General features: G+C 50.2%; 1 protein-coding gene across 12 annotated transcripts in view; it reads left to right on the top strand.

Annotated features, from left to right (window-relative positions):
- The window catches only part of LRRFIP2 (LRR binding FLII interacting protein 2), a 98,437-nt gene extending 83,260 nt beyond the window's left edge, over positions 1-15,177 (top strand). For 6 of the 12 annotated variants that reach the window (XM_078152083.1, XM_020979535.1, XM_078152082.1 and 3 more), the window contains 8 exons: positions 1,354-1,446; positions 5,202-5,303; positions 5,480-5,612; positions 7,011-7,060; positions 8,076-8,196; positions 12,191-12,270; positions 13,082-13,186; positions 14,287-15,177. In XM_078152083.1, the coding sequence (XP_078008209.1) occupies positions 1,354-1,446; positions 5,202-5,303; positions 5,480-5,612; positions 7,011-7,060; positions 8,076-8,196; positions 12,191-12,270; positions 13,082-13,186; positions 14,287-14,397 (795 nt within the window). In that variant the 3' untranslated portion in view covers positions 14,398-15,177. The remainder of the gene's footprint in view (positions 1-1,353; positions 1,447-5,201; positions 5,304-5,479; positions 5,613-7,010; positions 7,061-8,075; positions 8,197-12,190; positions 12,271-13,081; positions 13,187-14,286) is intronic. The other 6 variants (XM_078152087.1, XM_078152085.1, XM_078152092.1 and 3 more) reach the window with 2 other exon arrangements.
- The last annotated feature ends 733 nt before the right edge of the window (positions 15,178-15,910 follow it).

Below are 15,910 nucleotides of genomic sequence, written 5' to 3'. Positions count from 1 at the left end.
TGTTTTGGCCTTCCTCTTGCTTTTGCCTCCTTTCCTAAAGAGAGCAGTGGCTTTGTCAGCTTTGTGTGCTGCTCAGGCTGCTGGTCAGGCTGTTCTTTCTGGGTCATTCGTGGGGTTTGCTGCTGAAATGCCTGCTTCCTTGTAGCCCCGCGGGGGCCAGTCTGGGGAAGCCTCAAGGAGGCCCCTCTGGTTCACTTAGACAGAAGCCCCTCTCAGAGACTTTCCTGTGGAGCTGTGGCAGGCTGATGACACCCACTCTGCTCACCCCGATATTTCTGTCATGTGCAGAGTGCCTTAGAAGCCCGTGGCTTGGAAGGGGGGGTGAGCTACAAGTTGCATACTTGTTTTGGTTTTTTCTTTATAGAATTGTCATCTTCTTCATGCCTGTGCACCATATCACGACAGTGTAACGTAGCTGAATCTTCCTCTTCTGCTCTGTTCTTGGTGGTCAGGCGTAGGTACAGGCAGGTAGGGAGCACAGGTGACCTAGAGAGGTGTTCGGAGAAGGCCGACGAGTGAGCAAAGGGGAGCCGGAGTTGCCCAGAAATTACCCTGAGGAACGAGGACTCTGCTGTGGAGGGGGGAGAGTAGACGGGGCCACATTCTAATTTTTACATTGTCTTGCTGGACGTTGAACTCAGGTTCTTAATGAACACTGATTGTAATGGCTCTTGCTGGTTCACTGATTGTGTTACTCCCAGGACGACAGCGTGCCATGTTCTCCAGGAAGGTGCGAAAGTGTCTGGTTAGTGGGGAAGTGTATACAAGGGTCCGTTTTACTGGTTAGATGAGTGCAGACCATGGAAGTCTGTAACAAGGCCTTGTGCTTCTGTCTTTGATTGTCGATTGTCTCTCCTCGAGAAGGGCCCATCCTTCTTGAAGTCGACAGCCGAGAGCCCTTTGTGACATGCAGGCCAGCCTCAGGAGACTATACCTGGAGAGGGGGCAGGAGTGTGAGGGGCTCTGCCGTCCCCCTGCCACAGGGGCATGGTTCCAGCAGTTCTCTGGGCTCCTTTGTTTTGAAGACGTCATGGGATCACAGCCCTGGCCCGTCTGTGCTCTTGGGTCTCTGGCCCCTTTTTCGAGACATGCAGACTAATTAGTGTGTGACAATGGATGGAGCTTGGTGCTGGGAGCTTGCTGGGGTTGAACCTTGGTCCTTTCGGTCGCTGGGTGATCTTGGGCGAATCCCCTTGGCGTAGGCGCCCGCCCACCTTCTCCTCTGCAAGGCAGCCCCCTCCCGCTCTGTGCATCTTTCCCTCCATCACCTGGCGGTTCCTTTCCTTCCCTGGTTTTCTCATCCCCTCGCCTCCTGTTTTCTTTCTGCTTCTTGGTTATTTCTTTTCCCTGCAGGAGAAGCGATGCATGCAGCAGAGAGTAGACACCATAACCAAAGAGTTGTTTGACCTCCAGGAGACACTTATTTGGAAAGATAAAAAAATTGGGGTATGAGAAGAAATGGGGCTTTGGGGAAAGTGTGCTGATTTGGAACAGACCGATATGGGTTAGTTTTTCCATTCCCCCAACCCCCAGTGTGCACTGTGAACGTATTTGCATATTTGGTCAGCATCAAATGGGAACCAGTGGGGAAATTAGCAGACTTCTCCCTCTCCCTGCCTCCACAAGGAGCCCCTCTCCATTCAGAAGAACCACTTAGCAGATGACACTTCAGGCAGGCCCGATATGGATTAGTTTTTCCATTCCCCCCACCCCCAATGTGCACTGTGAACGTATTTGCATATTTGGTCAGCATGGAATGGGAATCAATGGGGAAATCAGCAGACTTCTCCCTCTCCCTGCCCCCACAAGGAGCCCACTTCAGGCAGGCCCAGAGGGGAGTCCAGCGCTCTTGTGGCCAAAGGATCTGCAAAGACACAAGGCAGAAGAATGGGGAGTGTTTAACACCCCATAAATCCTTTGGCTTCCCACTACTGAAGGCAGATCTGAAGCCTCAGTGTTACTGCGAGAGGGCCTGAGAGGTTTGGCTTTTGCCTTTGACACTTCTCAGCATTTAGGTAGGTTTTCTCCTGCCCAGTTTTGTCAGGGGCCGCGTCAGAACTGAAGGGATCTTGGCGCCCAATCCATTCAGTTGGTGGAAAACGAAAACTTTCTCCGGCAGGTTTTGGTGCTTCCATGGGCCGTGGCTGCTGGTGCCTTAACATGGCACCTGTCCAGAAGGGAGCCCTCCGTTAGAGAGCTTTACTGTGACGGCAGAATCAGGACCCACGGCCCCTGCATTCCTGAGCTCTAGAATGGTCTGGGCAAGCGGCTGTCTTCTCTGACAATCAAGATTAACTAATGGATTTTCTTAACCCAAGGGAATTTTTGTGCTGAAGGGTGTGGGGGGTTCCTACTCACATGAAAGAAGCAATAAATCCACTTTACAAGACACACGCCTGAAGCTTTAGTTTCAGTCTTTGAATTTAGTTGCTTAGTGAGTATATTATGCCCATTTTCTGTCCATGGGCCAGACTTCAGTGTCAGTCCAGCTCTCCCTTCAGATTGCCCCTCTGCCTCCTTCAGCTGGCTCTGTGCTGCAGAAACCACCTGAAGGCTGCCCACTCTACCTGCCCAATGAGAGCTTTGGTCTTGCTATTTGAGAAAAAGTTTTTGCCTCCATGTGGGAAGACTTCCCCAGGGCTTGACTGTCCTTTTAGAAAACCTTGTGCACGTTGACTTCTGCTAGCTTTATAATAATAGAGTTTGATGTTGGGAAAAGGAGATTAGACCCCAAGAAGTATGTGATTTTATTTTGAAAACACTCAGATTAAAAAACAATTGTTTTCTTACAAATACAAGGTCAGTGATGGTGATGGTCAGTGTAATGTGTGTGTCAGGGCAGTTTCAATTCACTTGATTCCGTCATGAAGTATTTTAAGAGGTTTCAGACTTCCTGGTAGAATGCTTGGGTATCACAGATGTCTTTTTATGCTCCCATCTACAATTATGGGAAGAGAAAAGTGAAAGTCCATTCAGAAAAAAAACAAACCAAACGCCCACCACCCCAGTGGGACAGAGCTTTCCTGCTGTTCCTGGTTCCATATCGGTCTGGTCCTAATTAATCCTGCATGAAGACAGCCTTTGTTTAGGAGTTGTTTCAGTAAAGCATGTTGTTGGCTTAGCCACCGTTGTCCTGTTCACAGAATTGCATGTTCTGCATGATGCTGAGCACATAGGTATTATCAGCTGAGGCCAGGATTGTGGGTGACTTGCAGCAGATGCGGAAGCCTACTTCGTGCATTTCATCGTGAAAACTGTTGAGATGGTGCCCTCTTCAAGTCACCAACTAACAAAAGTTTGCTTAGTGCCTCTCGTATGCAAGGTACTGGCAAGACTTGAGTGGGAAGAGTGTGGGCCTTGCTTTCTCCTCATCCCACGATTCACTAGGCTCACACTTGGAGGCTGTTGGTGTTTAAGAATGTCAGTGTTTGTGTAATTCTGAACGCTAATGACTGCTTTGGTGAACGCTTGGATATGTGAGAAAGCCAGAGGGAAGGCTTCCTGTGTCCTTGTCCATCGTCTCTCCCATCATCTCTCCCGGTGCTCTGCTGATGCTAAGTGGCCATGGAGCTGTTAGCTGAGGAACTAGCCCATTTCTTCTGCCAGTGTGCTGGTGGTGAAATGTGGTCTGGTAGCCTCGCTCTTGGCCATCCAACCTTCACTCAATGACAGAGATGCAGGAGACTTCACATAGGTGAGAGGTGCAACCCAGCTGGCTTTTTGGTGCTGATACCCTTAGCCAGAAATGTCCTTGGTAAGAGTAAGTCCCGGCCAGGAATGCTAGACTCAGATGCATTTGAAAGAGTTCAGGTTGTTTTGATTATACACGGGGGTGAATTTTAAGATTTAAGGTTTACATCAGCCTTAAGGAAAGCTGGGAGGTCGAGGGTGGCGACTTCTTGGTGGGTGGCGATAAGAACACAGGACTTGAGGTAAGAAGGTGGGCCCCAGGTATTTCTCTGGGCCTGTCTCCTTATCTGTGATGCCGGGCTCCAGGACCTGCCCTGCCTTCCTCAGGAGGCTCTGGTGAGGACCCCTCCAGGGCGCCCCACCTCAGGCACCAAAGAAAAGGGCGGCCGGGGCGGCCACGGTTCTGCGGTAAGCTTGGTCATGCTGTGGGGCCTGTCTCAGCTTGGCATTGCCGAGGGAGGCATCATACGCTTTGAAGCAGTGGTCTTGTAATTTTTTCATATGAATTTTGTAGTTCCATTAGAAAAATCAATGCTGATTTGCTTATTTTATTGGACAAAGTTAATGAAATTCCACAAACACCTCTACGTGGTTGCCATGTCCTCAACCCTGGGGATCCAGCTGAGAAACAGAAGAGCCCTGCCCTTGAGGAATTGAAGTCCAGTAGGGGAGGAGAGCATGTGCCCAGGTCACTATAATACAGGTTAAAATATTTGAGCCACTAGTGAGAGGCCCTGCTGGAGGAGGGGTCACTTGTGGGAGTATTTCCAGTTCAACCAGGTGCGTGTGTCTCTGGGGGACATTTTTGATCTCCTGTCTTAGGAGGATAACAGCTGTCACCAGAAACAACAGCTTTTTAGGTTGCTTTAATCGAACTGATGTTTGGTGGTCTTTTTTGATTAAATCAGGCAAATGTGCATTTGATTTTTTAAACAGTAATGACAGTAGGTAACATATACACCTGCTGTGCACCGGGCTCTGTGCTAAACACTGTACAGATGTTCCTCACGACAACCCCGGGAGGTGGGTGCTCTTGTCGTCCCCATGTTATAGATGAGGACACTGAGACAGAGCTGAAGGGTCTTGCCCAGGCTGGAAAGTGTCTGAGGCTGGATTTGAACTCAAGGCTTCCTGCCTCCAAGCCTGTGCTCTCTCTGTTTTACCACTTAGCTGCCTCAATTTAATCTGATTTGCAACCCCCCCCCAAAAAAAATAATTTTAGACTCTTAGTTAAGTCAACCAGAAAAACTTAATGGGTTATGTGTCTAATTCCATCTTCCCCTTCCTCTTCCTGTTTATCCATAGTCTGGAAGAGAAAGGTGAGCGTCCGTGCTCGGTGCTTACGTGTGTGTGAGCATGTTCTCAGCAGCGAGCTCGTGCATGAGCACCGTCCTTCTAAGAGTGGTGATCCTTCTGGCTTTCTGCCCCCGCTTGGCTGGGCTTTGGGAGGTCTGCACCTCTGCTGTCTGTCACACTCTCTCTTCTTTCCCTGCGGCTCTGCCCCCCCCCAGGCCCTAGAGAGGCAGAAAGAGTCCTTTGACTGCATTAGGAATGAGCGAGATGTGCTCAGAGAGCAGTTGGCCGAGCTGAAGGAAACCCTGGAGACAGGAGAGGTAGGTGAGCAGTCATCCTGCCAACACTCCCTGATGGGGGCTGGGTGCTCGCGAGCCACCTCCATGTCTGATGGCCCTCGCACGTGTCCGGCCTGGGGCCTCCGTTGGGCAGCCGCGTCACCGAATGTTGGATTTCCTTGTGTGTTCTCATTTGTGATGGTTTTTTTGTCTTTCAGAAGCATGGTTTAGTTATAATCCCTGATGGCACTCCAAATGGGGATGTCAGTCATGAGCCTGTGGTGGGCGCCATCACCGTGGTGTCTCAGGAAGCAGCTCAGGTCTTGGAATCCGCAGGGGAAGGGCCGCTAGGTAAGAGTGAGCCCAAGGGCTGCTGGGAGTTGGGTCTCTGTTGCCTGCTCATGGGGGTATGGGGTCTGTGGCTCTTCTGGACCATGGCCTGGAATGGAATCAGAAAGATGCTTGACCATTCACGATGGCTCTCTCTCTGAGGAGATGGTCAAGGGCCTGTATCTGCATGAGCCATCAGGAAGCTGAACACAAGTGGGTTAGGTGTCCACACAGTATTTAGAAAAGAGTGAGCAAGGGGCATGCTGTCTGCAGGGGCAGCAGGAGCCTTGCCCATGCATTTGAGACTTCCTCCTCGACAGAGTATTTCACTTCTCTGCACCTGTTGCAGATGTTTTAATTCTTTATTTATCTCTTGATCCCAGATAAGCTTTTCTAAGCATGAAGCAATCGTAATTGATAGGACTGAGGCCCTTCTGCCCAGAGTAGGATATCTAAAAGGGAATATTGACACAGACTCACACAGAGTGCAAAGAGATTCCCTCAATCGTTTTTTCAAAGAAGTTCTGGGTTTCTTTTAGGAGTCTTCATAGGGAAACAAGAGATGTTTGGCAGGGACTGTGGGAGGTGGGAGGTGGGAGGTGCAGCCAGGTAAAATTAATTGAAGGGAGCCTTTGAAAACAGTCGCATTATTAGCCATAAATTAGGGCTGTGTTGGGGTAGGGAGGAGGGAAAAAAGGCCACTGTGTAGGTCTGATACTTTGGAGGAAAGATGCCCTGGGCACGGTACCCGCCGGCCAGGAGTCACCAGGCTGCTACCACCAAAGAGGAGTTCAGAGATCTGTGGCTGGCATGGGCAGCCCACGGCAGGGGCTGGTCAGGCGCCTGCGGACAGTTATTGCTAGCCCTCTGCCTCCCGTGTTATTCTTCCCAGTATTCTGGGGCACGAGCGAGTGTCTGGTCGGGGGCCAGGATGCCCTGCTACTTCCACGCTGGTCAGATGAGTGGGGCTGGACCCACCCTTCCCCCGCTTCTGTTCCCTGCTGCCCGCGGCAGCCGTGAGAGGCCCCAGTCTCTCGTGTGTCTGACTCTGAGATTGTAGAGCCTGTTTCCTTTGGAAATTGTCAGCACGGGGTTATTGGGTTAACCTCCTTCCTCCTGATGGGGCCATGCCAGTTTTAAATGGGCACCTTTATACTTCCTGTTGGCTTTAAAATGAAGCATCCCTGACCATGGGATCCTGCCGGGTCTTGGTGTGGAAATAGGAGCGGAGCTTTGATAAGTGCTTGGCATCTTTCATACAGACTTTTATTTCTTTTGGTGTTCCCACCATTTCTTTAAACGTGCTTAAGCAGGTGTGTTGTGATTAGCCATGAATTCTGAGCGGTATCATTTACTAAAAGGTAATTCAAGTCATTAAAATTCCACCTTGTCTTTTTCTCGTATTTTGGTTTGTCTTAGATGTAAGGCTACGAAAACTTGCTGGAGAAAAAGAGGAGCTGCTGTCCCAGGTAAAGACCGCGTCCTTCTACTGTACGTGTGGCGCCAGTGTATGACGGGGAGAGGAAAGCGTTCTGGGGCCTAGGTTCAGAGCTCAGCTCTACCACACTTGGACTGGTGTGAGCCCCCGTCACAAGTTCCCGGGACCCCTGAGGCCTTTGTCTCACATTGTCTAAGGTGGGAGTTGGGCTCGACCCCCCAAGGGCCTGTACTGCAGAACATCTCTAGTGTCCCTGGATTATGAAGTCAGGATAATAAAGCAAGGTGGTGTTTTCTTTGGAGGGTCATGGCTTTCCTCTTTGATTTCCCTCCCAAGATTAATCAGACATGGGCATCTTTTTCCTGTCTGTACTTTGTTGGACAGGCTTAGCCATCCCTGCTGCAAACTCGTTGGCAGTGAGCCACGTGCCCTGGGTCTCTTCAGGAGCTCCCTCTCCCAGACAGGGTGGTGGGTGCAGCATACCCTCACTGAGATGCTCAGAAAGGTGGCTTGCATTGAGAGAGGCTGCCTAGGCCTTCATTCATCTCAGAGTCTGGGCTTTAGGTACTTAAAAAGTCCTCGAGTCGTGTGTCCGTGAGCTGGGTCCACCACTGTTAAATTTACGATGAGTGAGGAAGCCAGTCCCAGAGCCAGCTTGGGGCCACTCTGAGCACCCGCCTCCAGGTGCGCCTTCTGATGAGGGGCTTCTGGCCTAGCTCAGCAGCGTGCCTCGCCCTCCCCTTGTCTCGTTGTGAAGGTGCTGTTGAGGTGGGGAACATTTATGATTAGAACACCCACACCACCCCTAAAAATGGTGATGGGTCTTTTTTTTTTTTAAACCGACTCCCCTCCCTTCAGAAAGGACTCAGATTGTAAAGTGGGGTGGCTTTGCATTTTGGAGAAGATGATCGGGTGCTTCTTGGCCAGGCTGTGTGCTCATGCTCTGCCCCTCGGCCCGGCCCTCCCGGAGCCAGCCTGTTGGTTTGCATAGCAAGCTTGGTGGCAGTGTGCCCTCGTGTTACGATGTCTGTCTGTCCTGATTTCAGATCAGAAAGCTGAAACTGCAGCTGGAAGAAGAAAGACAGAAGTGCTCTCGGCATGACGGCACATTTGGAGAACCCGGGGGACTGGAGAATGGCTCAGACCTGCAGTTCATTGAGATGCAGAGTATGTATCGGACCAGAGTTGGCGTGGGGTGGGGTAGCCCACCCCAGAGCGACCCGCGTCCCTCCCTCTCATGTGTCCAGATGGACATCATGGGGCAGCCCCAGGCTCTTTCTCCACTGGATTTCAGGGGCTTTTTGTTGGGGCTTTCATTCATGAGGCCCTCAGCACAGGGTGAGCTGCAGACGGGCCGTCAGAAACCGAGTTCTCCTTGGGAAGGGCTCAGTCGGAGGCCTGGGGTGTCCAGGCTCCCCTCTCAGGAGTCCGGAGGGCTCCCTCTCCATGCAGAGGCCTTGGGGCTGTGTCTCCTTTCCCTGACGGAGTGGCTTTTCATCATCAATTTACAGTAGGCGCGGTGGTGGCTGTCTTCCTTTCACTTGTGAAAGGAAGATGGTGTTGGCTGAAGGAAGTGGTCAGGGAAAGCCGGCGCATTTCCTTCCTGGGTTTTTATTAAAGATCCCCCTCCCCATGTTGAGGCGAGAAACGAGAGCAGGGGTAGGGAGCCTGCAGCCTTGAGTCCCCTTTCTTGAAGGGGATTTGTTCTGTGAAGTTTGGATTCAGTCCAAGGGCCACACTTGAGCACCTAGAGGGCCACATTTGGCTTCAAGGCTCCACGTTCCCCACGCCTGACCTAGACTCACGTACATCCACACCAACGTGTCTAGATATACCCTCCCGCTCTGCCTCCCCCTGGTGGTGGTGGAGAGTTTTACTTTATCCAACCTCTAGGTAGTCCCTAGCCCGGCTCCCCATTTCTGCCCTCTGGAGTCAGGACAACGGTGGTCTTCCTTCTCCTCCATGACAGCCCTGGCCAAGATGGTGGAGTAAAAGCAGCGACTTGCTTGAGCTCTCCCCCAGACTCCTCCAAATACCTGTAAAAAATGGCTCTAAACAAATTCTAGAGCAGCAGAACCCACAAAAAGACAGTGTGAAACAAATTTCCAGCCCAAGACAACCTGGATGGTTGATTGGAAAGGTCTGTTGTGCTGGGCTGGGAGAAGAGCACAGTTCAGTATGGGCCACGCAGGCTGCAAAGGCAAAGAATAGTCCTCAGTGAACTTAGAGCAGTCCTTAGGGTATTGAATCAAGGGGAACTGTGGTGGTTTTCAGACTTCTCAACCAAGAAACACCAAAGAAAACTTAGAAGGTCAGTAGGAAAGGTCTGTCAGACCACAGTGAGAGAGGGCCTCGGTCTGGCCCCAGTCCCAGTGTATCCCCGGGACGGCAGCTGCTTCCTGAGCTCTCAGCCCACAGACTGAGGGGTAATCAAGTGGCTGATCAGAGGGGGATTGCAGGGATCTCTTTGCTGGTGCTGGTGCAGGATTCTCTTGCTTTGCCTGTGCTTGGATTTGGGTCACAGCTCTGGGTGGTGGTCCTGGGGCAAGGAGGAGTGCTGGCGTGGTGGAGCTTGTGGTGGCAGTAGAGAGGGAATCCTCCTTACAGTTCCAAGGCAGAAAAGAAGAGCTTGTGATTACTCATAGACCAGAGCCCCAGGCCAGGAAAGGAGTAAACACCTCGCTCTTGATCATACCACCTTGGAAGAAATGAAAACTTACAGATCCCTAGAAGTATCTCTGAAAACAGCTGCACAAAACCCTCAAAGCTTGGGACAATACATTCTCCACACTGGAAGCAGATCCCTACCTTAATGAAGGGTTTAAAACTCAAGTAATTGGCTGGGATCATGAGCAAACTGTGCAAAAAAAGTCAGACCATAGAATCTTTCTTTGGTAACAAAGAAGATCAAAACATACAATCAGAAGAAGAAAACAAAGTCAAAGCTCCTACATCCAAAGCCTGCAAGAAAAATATGAATTGGTCCCAGGCCATGGCAGAGCTCAAAAAGGATTTTGAGAAGCAAGTAAGAGAAGTAGAGGAAAAACTGGGAAGAGAAATGAGAGTGGTGCAAGAAAATCATGAAAAATAATAAGTCAATAGCTTGCTAAAGGAGACCCCCCCAAAAAATTGAAAAAAAATAACACCTTAAAAAATAGCCTAACCCAAATGGCAAAAGAGGTCCAAAAAGCCAATGAGGAGAAGAATGCCCTAAAAAGAAAAATTGGACAAATGGAAAAGGAAGTCCAAAAGCTCACTAAAGAAAATACTTCCTTAAAAATTAGATTGGAGCAATTGGAAGCTAGTGACTTTATGAGAAATCAAGACACTGTAAAACAAAACCAAAAGAATGAAAAAATAGAAGACAATGTGAAATAGCTCACTGGAAAAACAACTGACCTGGAAAATAAATCCAGGAGAGATAATTTAAAAATTATTAGACTACCTGAAAGCCATGATTTAAAAAAAAAAAGAGCCTAGATGTCATCTTTCAAGAAATTATGTAGGAAAACTCCATGACAGCCCTTCGCACATGGAGACAGCTGTCAGAGCCCCCCAGGACCCTGGTTGCCCTTCAGCCTCTCAGTGACCTTACATGGTCACAGAGCAGAACACTGCTGTGATCTGAGCAGGGCCGAGTATTGCAGGATGCCCCCCTCTGCCTGTCCCAGGAAGCCTGGCCTCTCTTAGGGCAGCTTGGTTGTCATGTCACACATTGAACTTAAGAGGCCACAAAAATCCTCAGATGGAGTTATTTTCTTAAAAATTACATATTTTTCTTTTTTTATTAATTCATTTTTAGTTTTCAACAATCACTTCCATATGCTTTTGAGTTTTAAATTTTTCTCCCCTTCTCTCCCCAGGACAGTGTGCACTCTGATATAGGCTCTACACATAAATTTCTACTAAATGTATTTTCACATTGGTTATGTTTTAAGGAAGAATTAGAACCAATGGGAGGAACCACGAGAAAGAGGAAACAAAACAGAACAGAAGGAAAAAAAAGAGCAAATAGTATGCTTCGATCTGCATCAAACTCCATAGTTCTTTCTTTGGATGTGGATAGCATTTTCCATCATGAGGCCTTTGGAAATGTCTTAGATCCTTGCATTGCTGAGAAGGGTTAAGTTTATCAGTATTAGTCATCGTACAACGTGGCTGTGATTGTGTACAGTGTTCTCCTGGTTCTGCTCACTTCCTTCAGCATCAGTCCATACAAGTCTCTCCCGGTTTTTCTGAAGACCACCTTCTCATCATTTCTTATAGCACAATAGTATTCCATTACATTAATATACCACAACTTGCTCAGCCATTCCCCAATTAATGGGCATTCCCTCAATTTCCAATTCTTGGCCACTACAAAAAGAGCTGCTATAAATATTTTTGTACATGTGGGTCCGTTTCCCATTTGTATGATCTCTCTAGGATATAGCCCTAGAAGTGCTATTGCTGGGTCAAAGGGTATGCACATTTTTACAGCTCTTTGGGCATAGTTCCAAATTGCTCTCCAAAATGGTTGGATCATTTCACAACTCCACCAACAACGCATTAGTGTCCCAATTTTCCCACCTCTTCTCCGACATTTATCATTTTCCAGTTTTGTCATGTTGGCCACTCTGATAGGTGTGATGTGGTACCTCAGAGTTGTTTTGATTTGCATTTGTCTAATCAATAGTGATTTAGGGCATTGGAACTGGCCGTTTTTAGCATGTGGGGTTGGGATCTTTCTTTGTGTTTATGTGAATCAAAGAAGAGGTGGAGATGCCCTGGTTTTCTGTTGTGGGCCCATAGAAGGCACCACCATGCACAGAGGGCTAGGCCTGAGTTCAAATTTAGCCTTGGGTACTTTCTAGCTGTAGAACCCGGGCCAAGTCACTTTGCCTCTGTCTGCCTCATCTGTAAAACGGGAATAATTATAGCCCTTCCCTCTCAGGGTTCTTGTGAAGACCAGCTGAGCTAGTACTTGAAAAGGCCTTAGCATAGTGCCTGGCACACAGTAGGTGCTTCATCAGTACTGCTTCCCTTTGTAATCCCAGCCCACAGCCCTTGGAGATAGCGAGCCTCTCTCTTGGGAGGTAGACCAGCTGGCAGCATGCCCTCTGACCTGGGGGCCGTGGCTGCTGATGCCTGTGTGAGTGCTCATTGTTGTCTTTTGTTCCAGGAGATGCCAACAGACAAATTAGTGAATACAAATTCAGGCTTTCAAAAGCAGAACAAGATATAGCAACCATGGAGCAAAACGTAAGTGCTTCCTGGATATATTTTGTCCCCAGAATCCCATCGTTTTGGAGCTGGAGGGGAACTGCAGCCATCTGTCGCAGCCTCCAGTGCCAGCCTGTGCGTTCCACATCCCCCCACGCCTCATCCCCACGTGGTCCCCATTCCATGCCCCCACCCGCCTCATCCCCATGTGGCCCCCAGTCCCTGCCCTCGGTTGAGCAATTTCGTCCCATTTGCTATGGTCAGCTCTCAATCCCATGACCGTCTGGGACTTTGCTCAGAGACCCTCCTCTGGTGTATCAAATGCCTTCTTGGGCACGGGCTGTCCGACACCCCTCAGCCCCTCAGTATTTGTCAGGATCTCATTCCGTGGCTGGCTATTAAAGCTAGTAGGGGGATTCAAAACATAGTTTCTCCACTTGACAAGTATTGTGGGGGGAAAATCAGCAGCCCACTAGTCCAAGTGAAAATCCCTTGGGATACAAGTCTGTGCTCTTGCTCAAACTCTGTCTTCTTTGTCCCCTTGAATGACATTGCCTCAATCCCCAAGAAAGGGGTAACCACAAAACGTGGACGTGGGAAGTGGCCTGGCCTTCTGAGGACCGTCCAGCTGGAATCCCGGGGGGGGGGTGCTTTGGATTTATAAATGGCGACCCATGAGTCACTGGCAGGGACTGTGGGCTTGGTATAGCACTCGGATACTGGTTATGTGATGTTTCCACCAGGGATTTCCCATCATGTCAGCTGGTTCTGCCACCAGCTGCTTTCCATGGGGTAGAGGGTGGGGGGGCACGCTGGGAGACGCGGCCTCATGGGTGACTCCTGCTTACAGATCGGGAGGCTGGAAGGACAGGTGGCCAGGTACAAGAGTGCGGCCGAGAACGCAGAAAAAGTGGAAGATGAGCTCAAAGCGGACAAGAGGAAGCTTCAGCGCGAGGTACTTGCTTCAGAGATCCCGAGGGGTGGCACCTGCATTTGAGAAGGCCCGTGGGTCAAGATTCTGTGTGGTTCTGGGACAGCGGGAGGGAATGGGAAGGGAGACAGAATGCTGATCATTCACATAATGACAAATGAGGTGGACGTCTCACAGGTCCTTTGGTTGAGTGCCCTGGCCCTTGGCTGTTTGCAGGGTCAGCCTGACAGGCTGCACCAGTCCCTCAGAATGGGCCAGCGTTTGTGCACCTGACTGGGTGATGGCCCTGCCTTCCCCAGCATCAGCCTGGCCCAGGAAGCCCAAGAGCCCAAGCAGAGCCCTTGGCCCCATTTTCAGAGCCCTGAATGTTTTCTCCTGCTAATAGTAGCCCCCTTGGTCGTTCCTGTTGGCCAGATCCATTTATCCAGCCTGTATCCATCTCTCTCCTGACTTCGAACCCTCCTTCACCTGCACCAGCTGGACATGTCTGTCCAGATGTGCCATGGCATCTCTAACTTAGCACTTCCCAGATGGAATTAGCTTCTCTTGAAAGCAGGCTTCTTCCCCTACACTCCCTTTTTCTGTTTTGTGTCCCCACACCATTCCTGGCACCTACATTCCCAGTCCTGGAGCCAGACCATGCTCTTCCCACACCTCCTGTGACCAATCAGGTGACAAGCAGCGCTCTTTCTGTGGCCCCTCTATGCCTTTCGCATCTGTCTCTTTCTCTGGCAACAGTTCCCAGCTAGACTCGGGACTTTCTGAGCCTTCCCCTCCTCCTTGTGCTCCACAAATCCTCCTCCTGCTACAGTTGTGTTCCTGAAGCCAAGGGTGAAGCCAGGGAGCTGGGGCTCAAACACTGACTCGAGTCAGCCTTTCCAGGCCCCTTGCCCCTTATGGACCCCTTAGCCCTGAGGGGGCCCTTAGAATCCCATCATGGGCCCTCTTCACCGGGGCTTTTTTTCCCCCAACAAAGCTCTCCCACTGCACTTGCAAGGGAGGGAACGAGGCCTTCCTCCTGTGTTCTCTCCTGGGGGGCCCTCGGCCTTTGCATGCCCACCAGAACCCAGGCACGGGTGGCTTCTGGCCCGTGGGCGCCTGAGCGGTGCTGTTTCTCTGTGCAGTTACGGACGGCGCTGGATAAGATCGAGGAGATGGAGATGACCAACAGTCACCTGGTGAAGAGGCTGGAGAAGATGAAGGCCAACCGGACAGCCCTCCTGTCCCAGCAGTAGACTGCAGCCTCCTCACGTGGGGCTCTGCCCACCTGCGCCTCTCCCCGGGGGTGGGTGAGCTCAGGCTCTTCCCCCACCATTGACACAACCGTTTGAATACCCTGCTGTCCAGTACTATTTTTGATGATGAAAGTGGCATCCTTTTACTGTGTAATTTATGAGAGAATGAAAGCGGTTTGAACCTGTGAACGAATTGGCTTTTATTAGCAGTTTGATTCTAGAGGAAGAGCTGGTCGACCCCTGTGACTTTTTGACTGCAGTACAATCCCCCTCCTTGCCGCCCGAGGGCTTGGAGGACCCGCCGATGCCCAGAGGAGGAGAGGAGGAGGCTGCTCCTGCACCTGCTTCCCTCTGGACTTGCTCGAGACAGCCTGTAACACAAGTGCCTTCTCCGTGGTGCACCCTGGAAATCAAATAACGTTTATATTTTTAAGAGAGACGCATGTGGGGCTCGGGCAGTATGCTCGGTGAACTTTGTATGTTTTAAGGGAAACTGTTTTTGTAAAATATTTAAATTTATATCAGAAAATGTTAAATGTATATCAACTTGCTTTATCGCATGGGTGATGGCACACCTGTGGTCCTAGTTTGTTGTCATGGGATGTCCAAGGCCTGAGACTCGGAAGAGTAGGGACAAGATGGTGTACACTGTAAATTGTATTTTATCTGCTGCTTACTCTTGGGATGAGAGCTGACGAATTGTGGTGGGGAGGGAGGGGTCAGGCAGGTGGGCCTGGTATCTGGATGGAAACGCTATTAAACAGACACTTTCCAGACCAATGAGGGCTGTCGCTGCGTTCTTTTGAACCCTGCCTGGCCCACCCTACCCTCCTTCCTCAAACCTTTTGTCTTTTAGCTTACTGTCTTTATTACTGTTTTCAGATATAAGTCCATCGTCCTCAGCAAAGGCCATTGCAAGGGGTTAGGACTTGCTGTCACCTGGGGGGAAGAACAGTGGCCATTTCTTCAGATTTTAGACACCGTCAGTGGTTTCACAAGAGTGACTTGAAAAAGAACCGTCAGCGCATCCGTCGTGTCTTGCACCCATGAGCCCTTTGATTGGGTTAATGGAATGTCAGAATTAGAGCAGTGGGGCTATTCTCGAGAAGCCCAACCAAGGAGCCAGTGGTGCCCCGAGAGGCCAGGCATGTTCAGGGGAAAGGCCCCTCTGTTAAGACACACGTACTGGCGGTCACCAACCCTCCCCTAGCTAGCGCTCCTTCCCTGGGCTCTGGAACACACTCACCCCATCCCTGGACTAAAGTGACCCATAAGCTGACTCTTCATAGAAAGAATTCTTAGGGAAACATGACTCAGTTTAACGAGACGTTTAAGGGACAATCATCTTGATTTCCATGTACACGTGGCTACTGTAAGAATCACTGATTTTTAAACTTCAGCTCCTGGAGCCTTGGGCGTGGGTCGCCAAAGGACGAAAACCTTTTGCCTTGAGCTGTTCCTATGGCCAATGTAACAGCTGCTGTCAGAGCTCCTCCCAAACTGCCCTAGAACA

The sequence above is a fragment of the Phascolarctos cinereus genome, unplaced genomic scaffold (genome assembly GCF_003287225.1).
Source record: "Phascolarctos cinereus isolate Bilbo 61053 unplaced genomic scaffold, phaCin_HiC Scaffold_4;HRSCAF=312, whole genome shotgun sequence".
Lineage (NCBI taxonomy): Eukaryota > Metazoa > Chordata > Mammalia > Diprotodontia > Phascolarctidae > Phascolarctos > Phascolarctos cinereus.
Note: the sequence above shows the minus strand (reverse complement) of the source record. Positions and strands in the feature narration are given on the sequence as shown.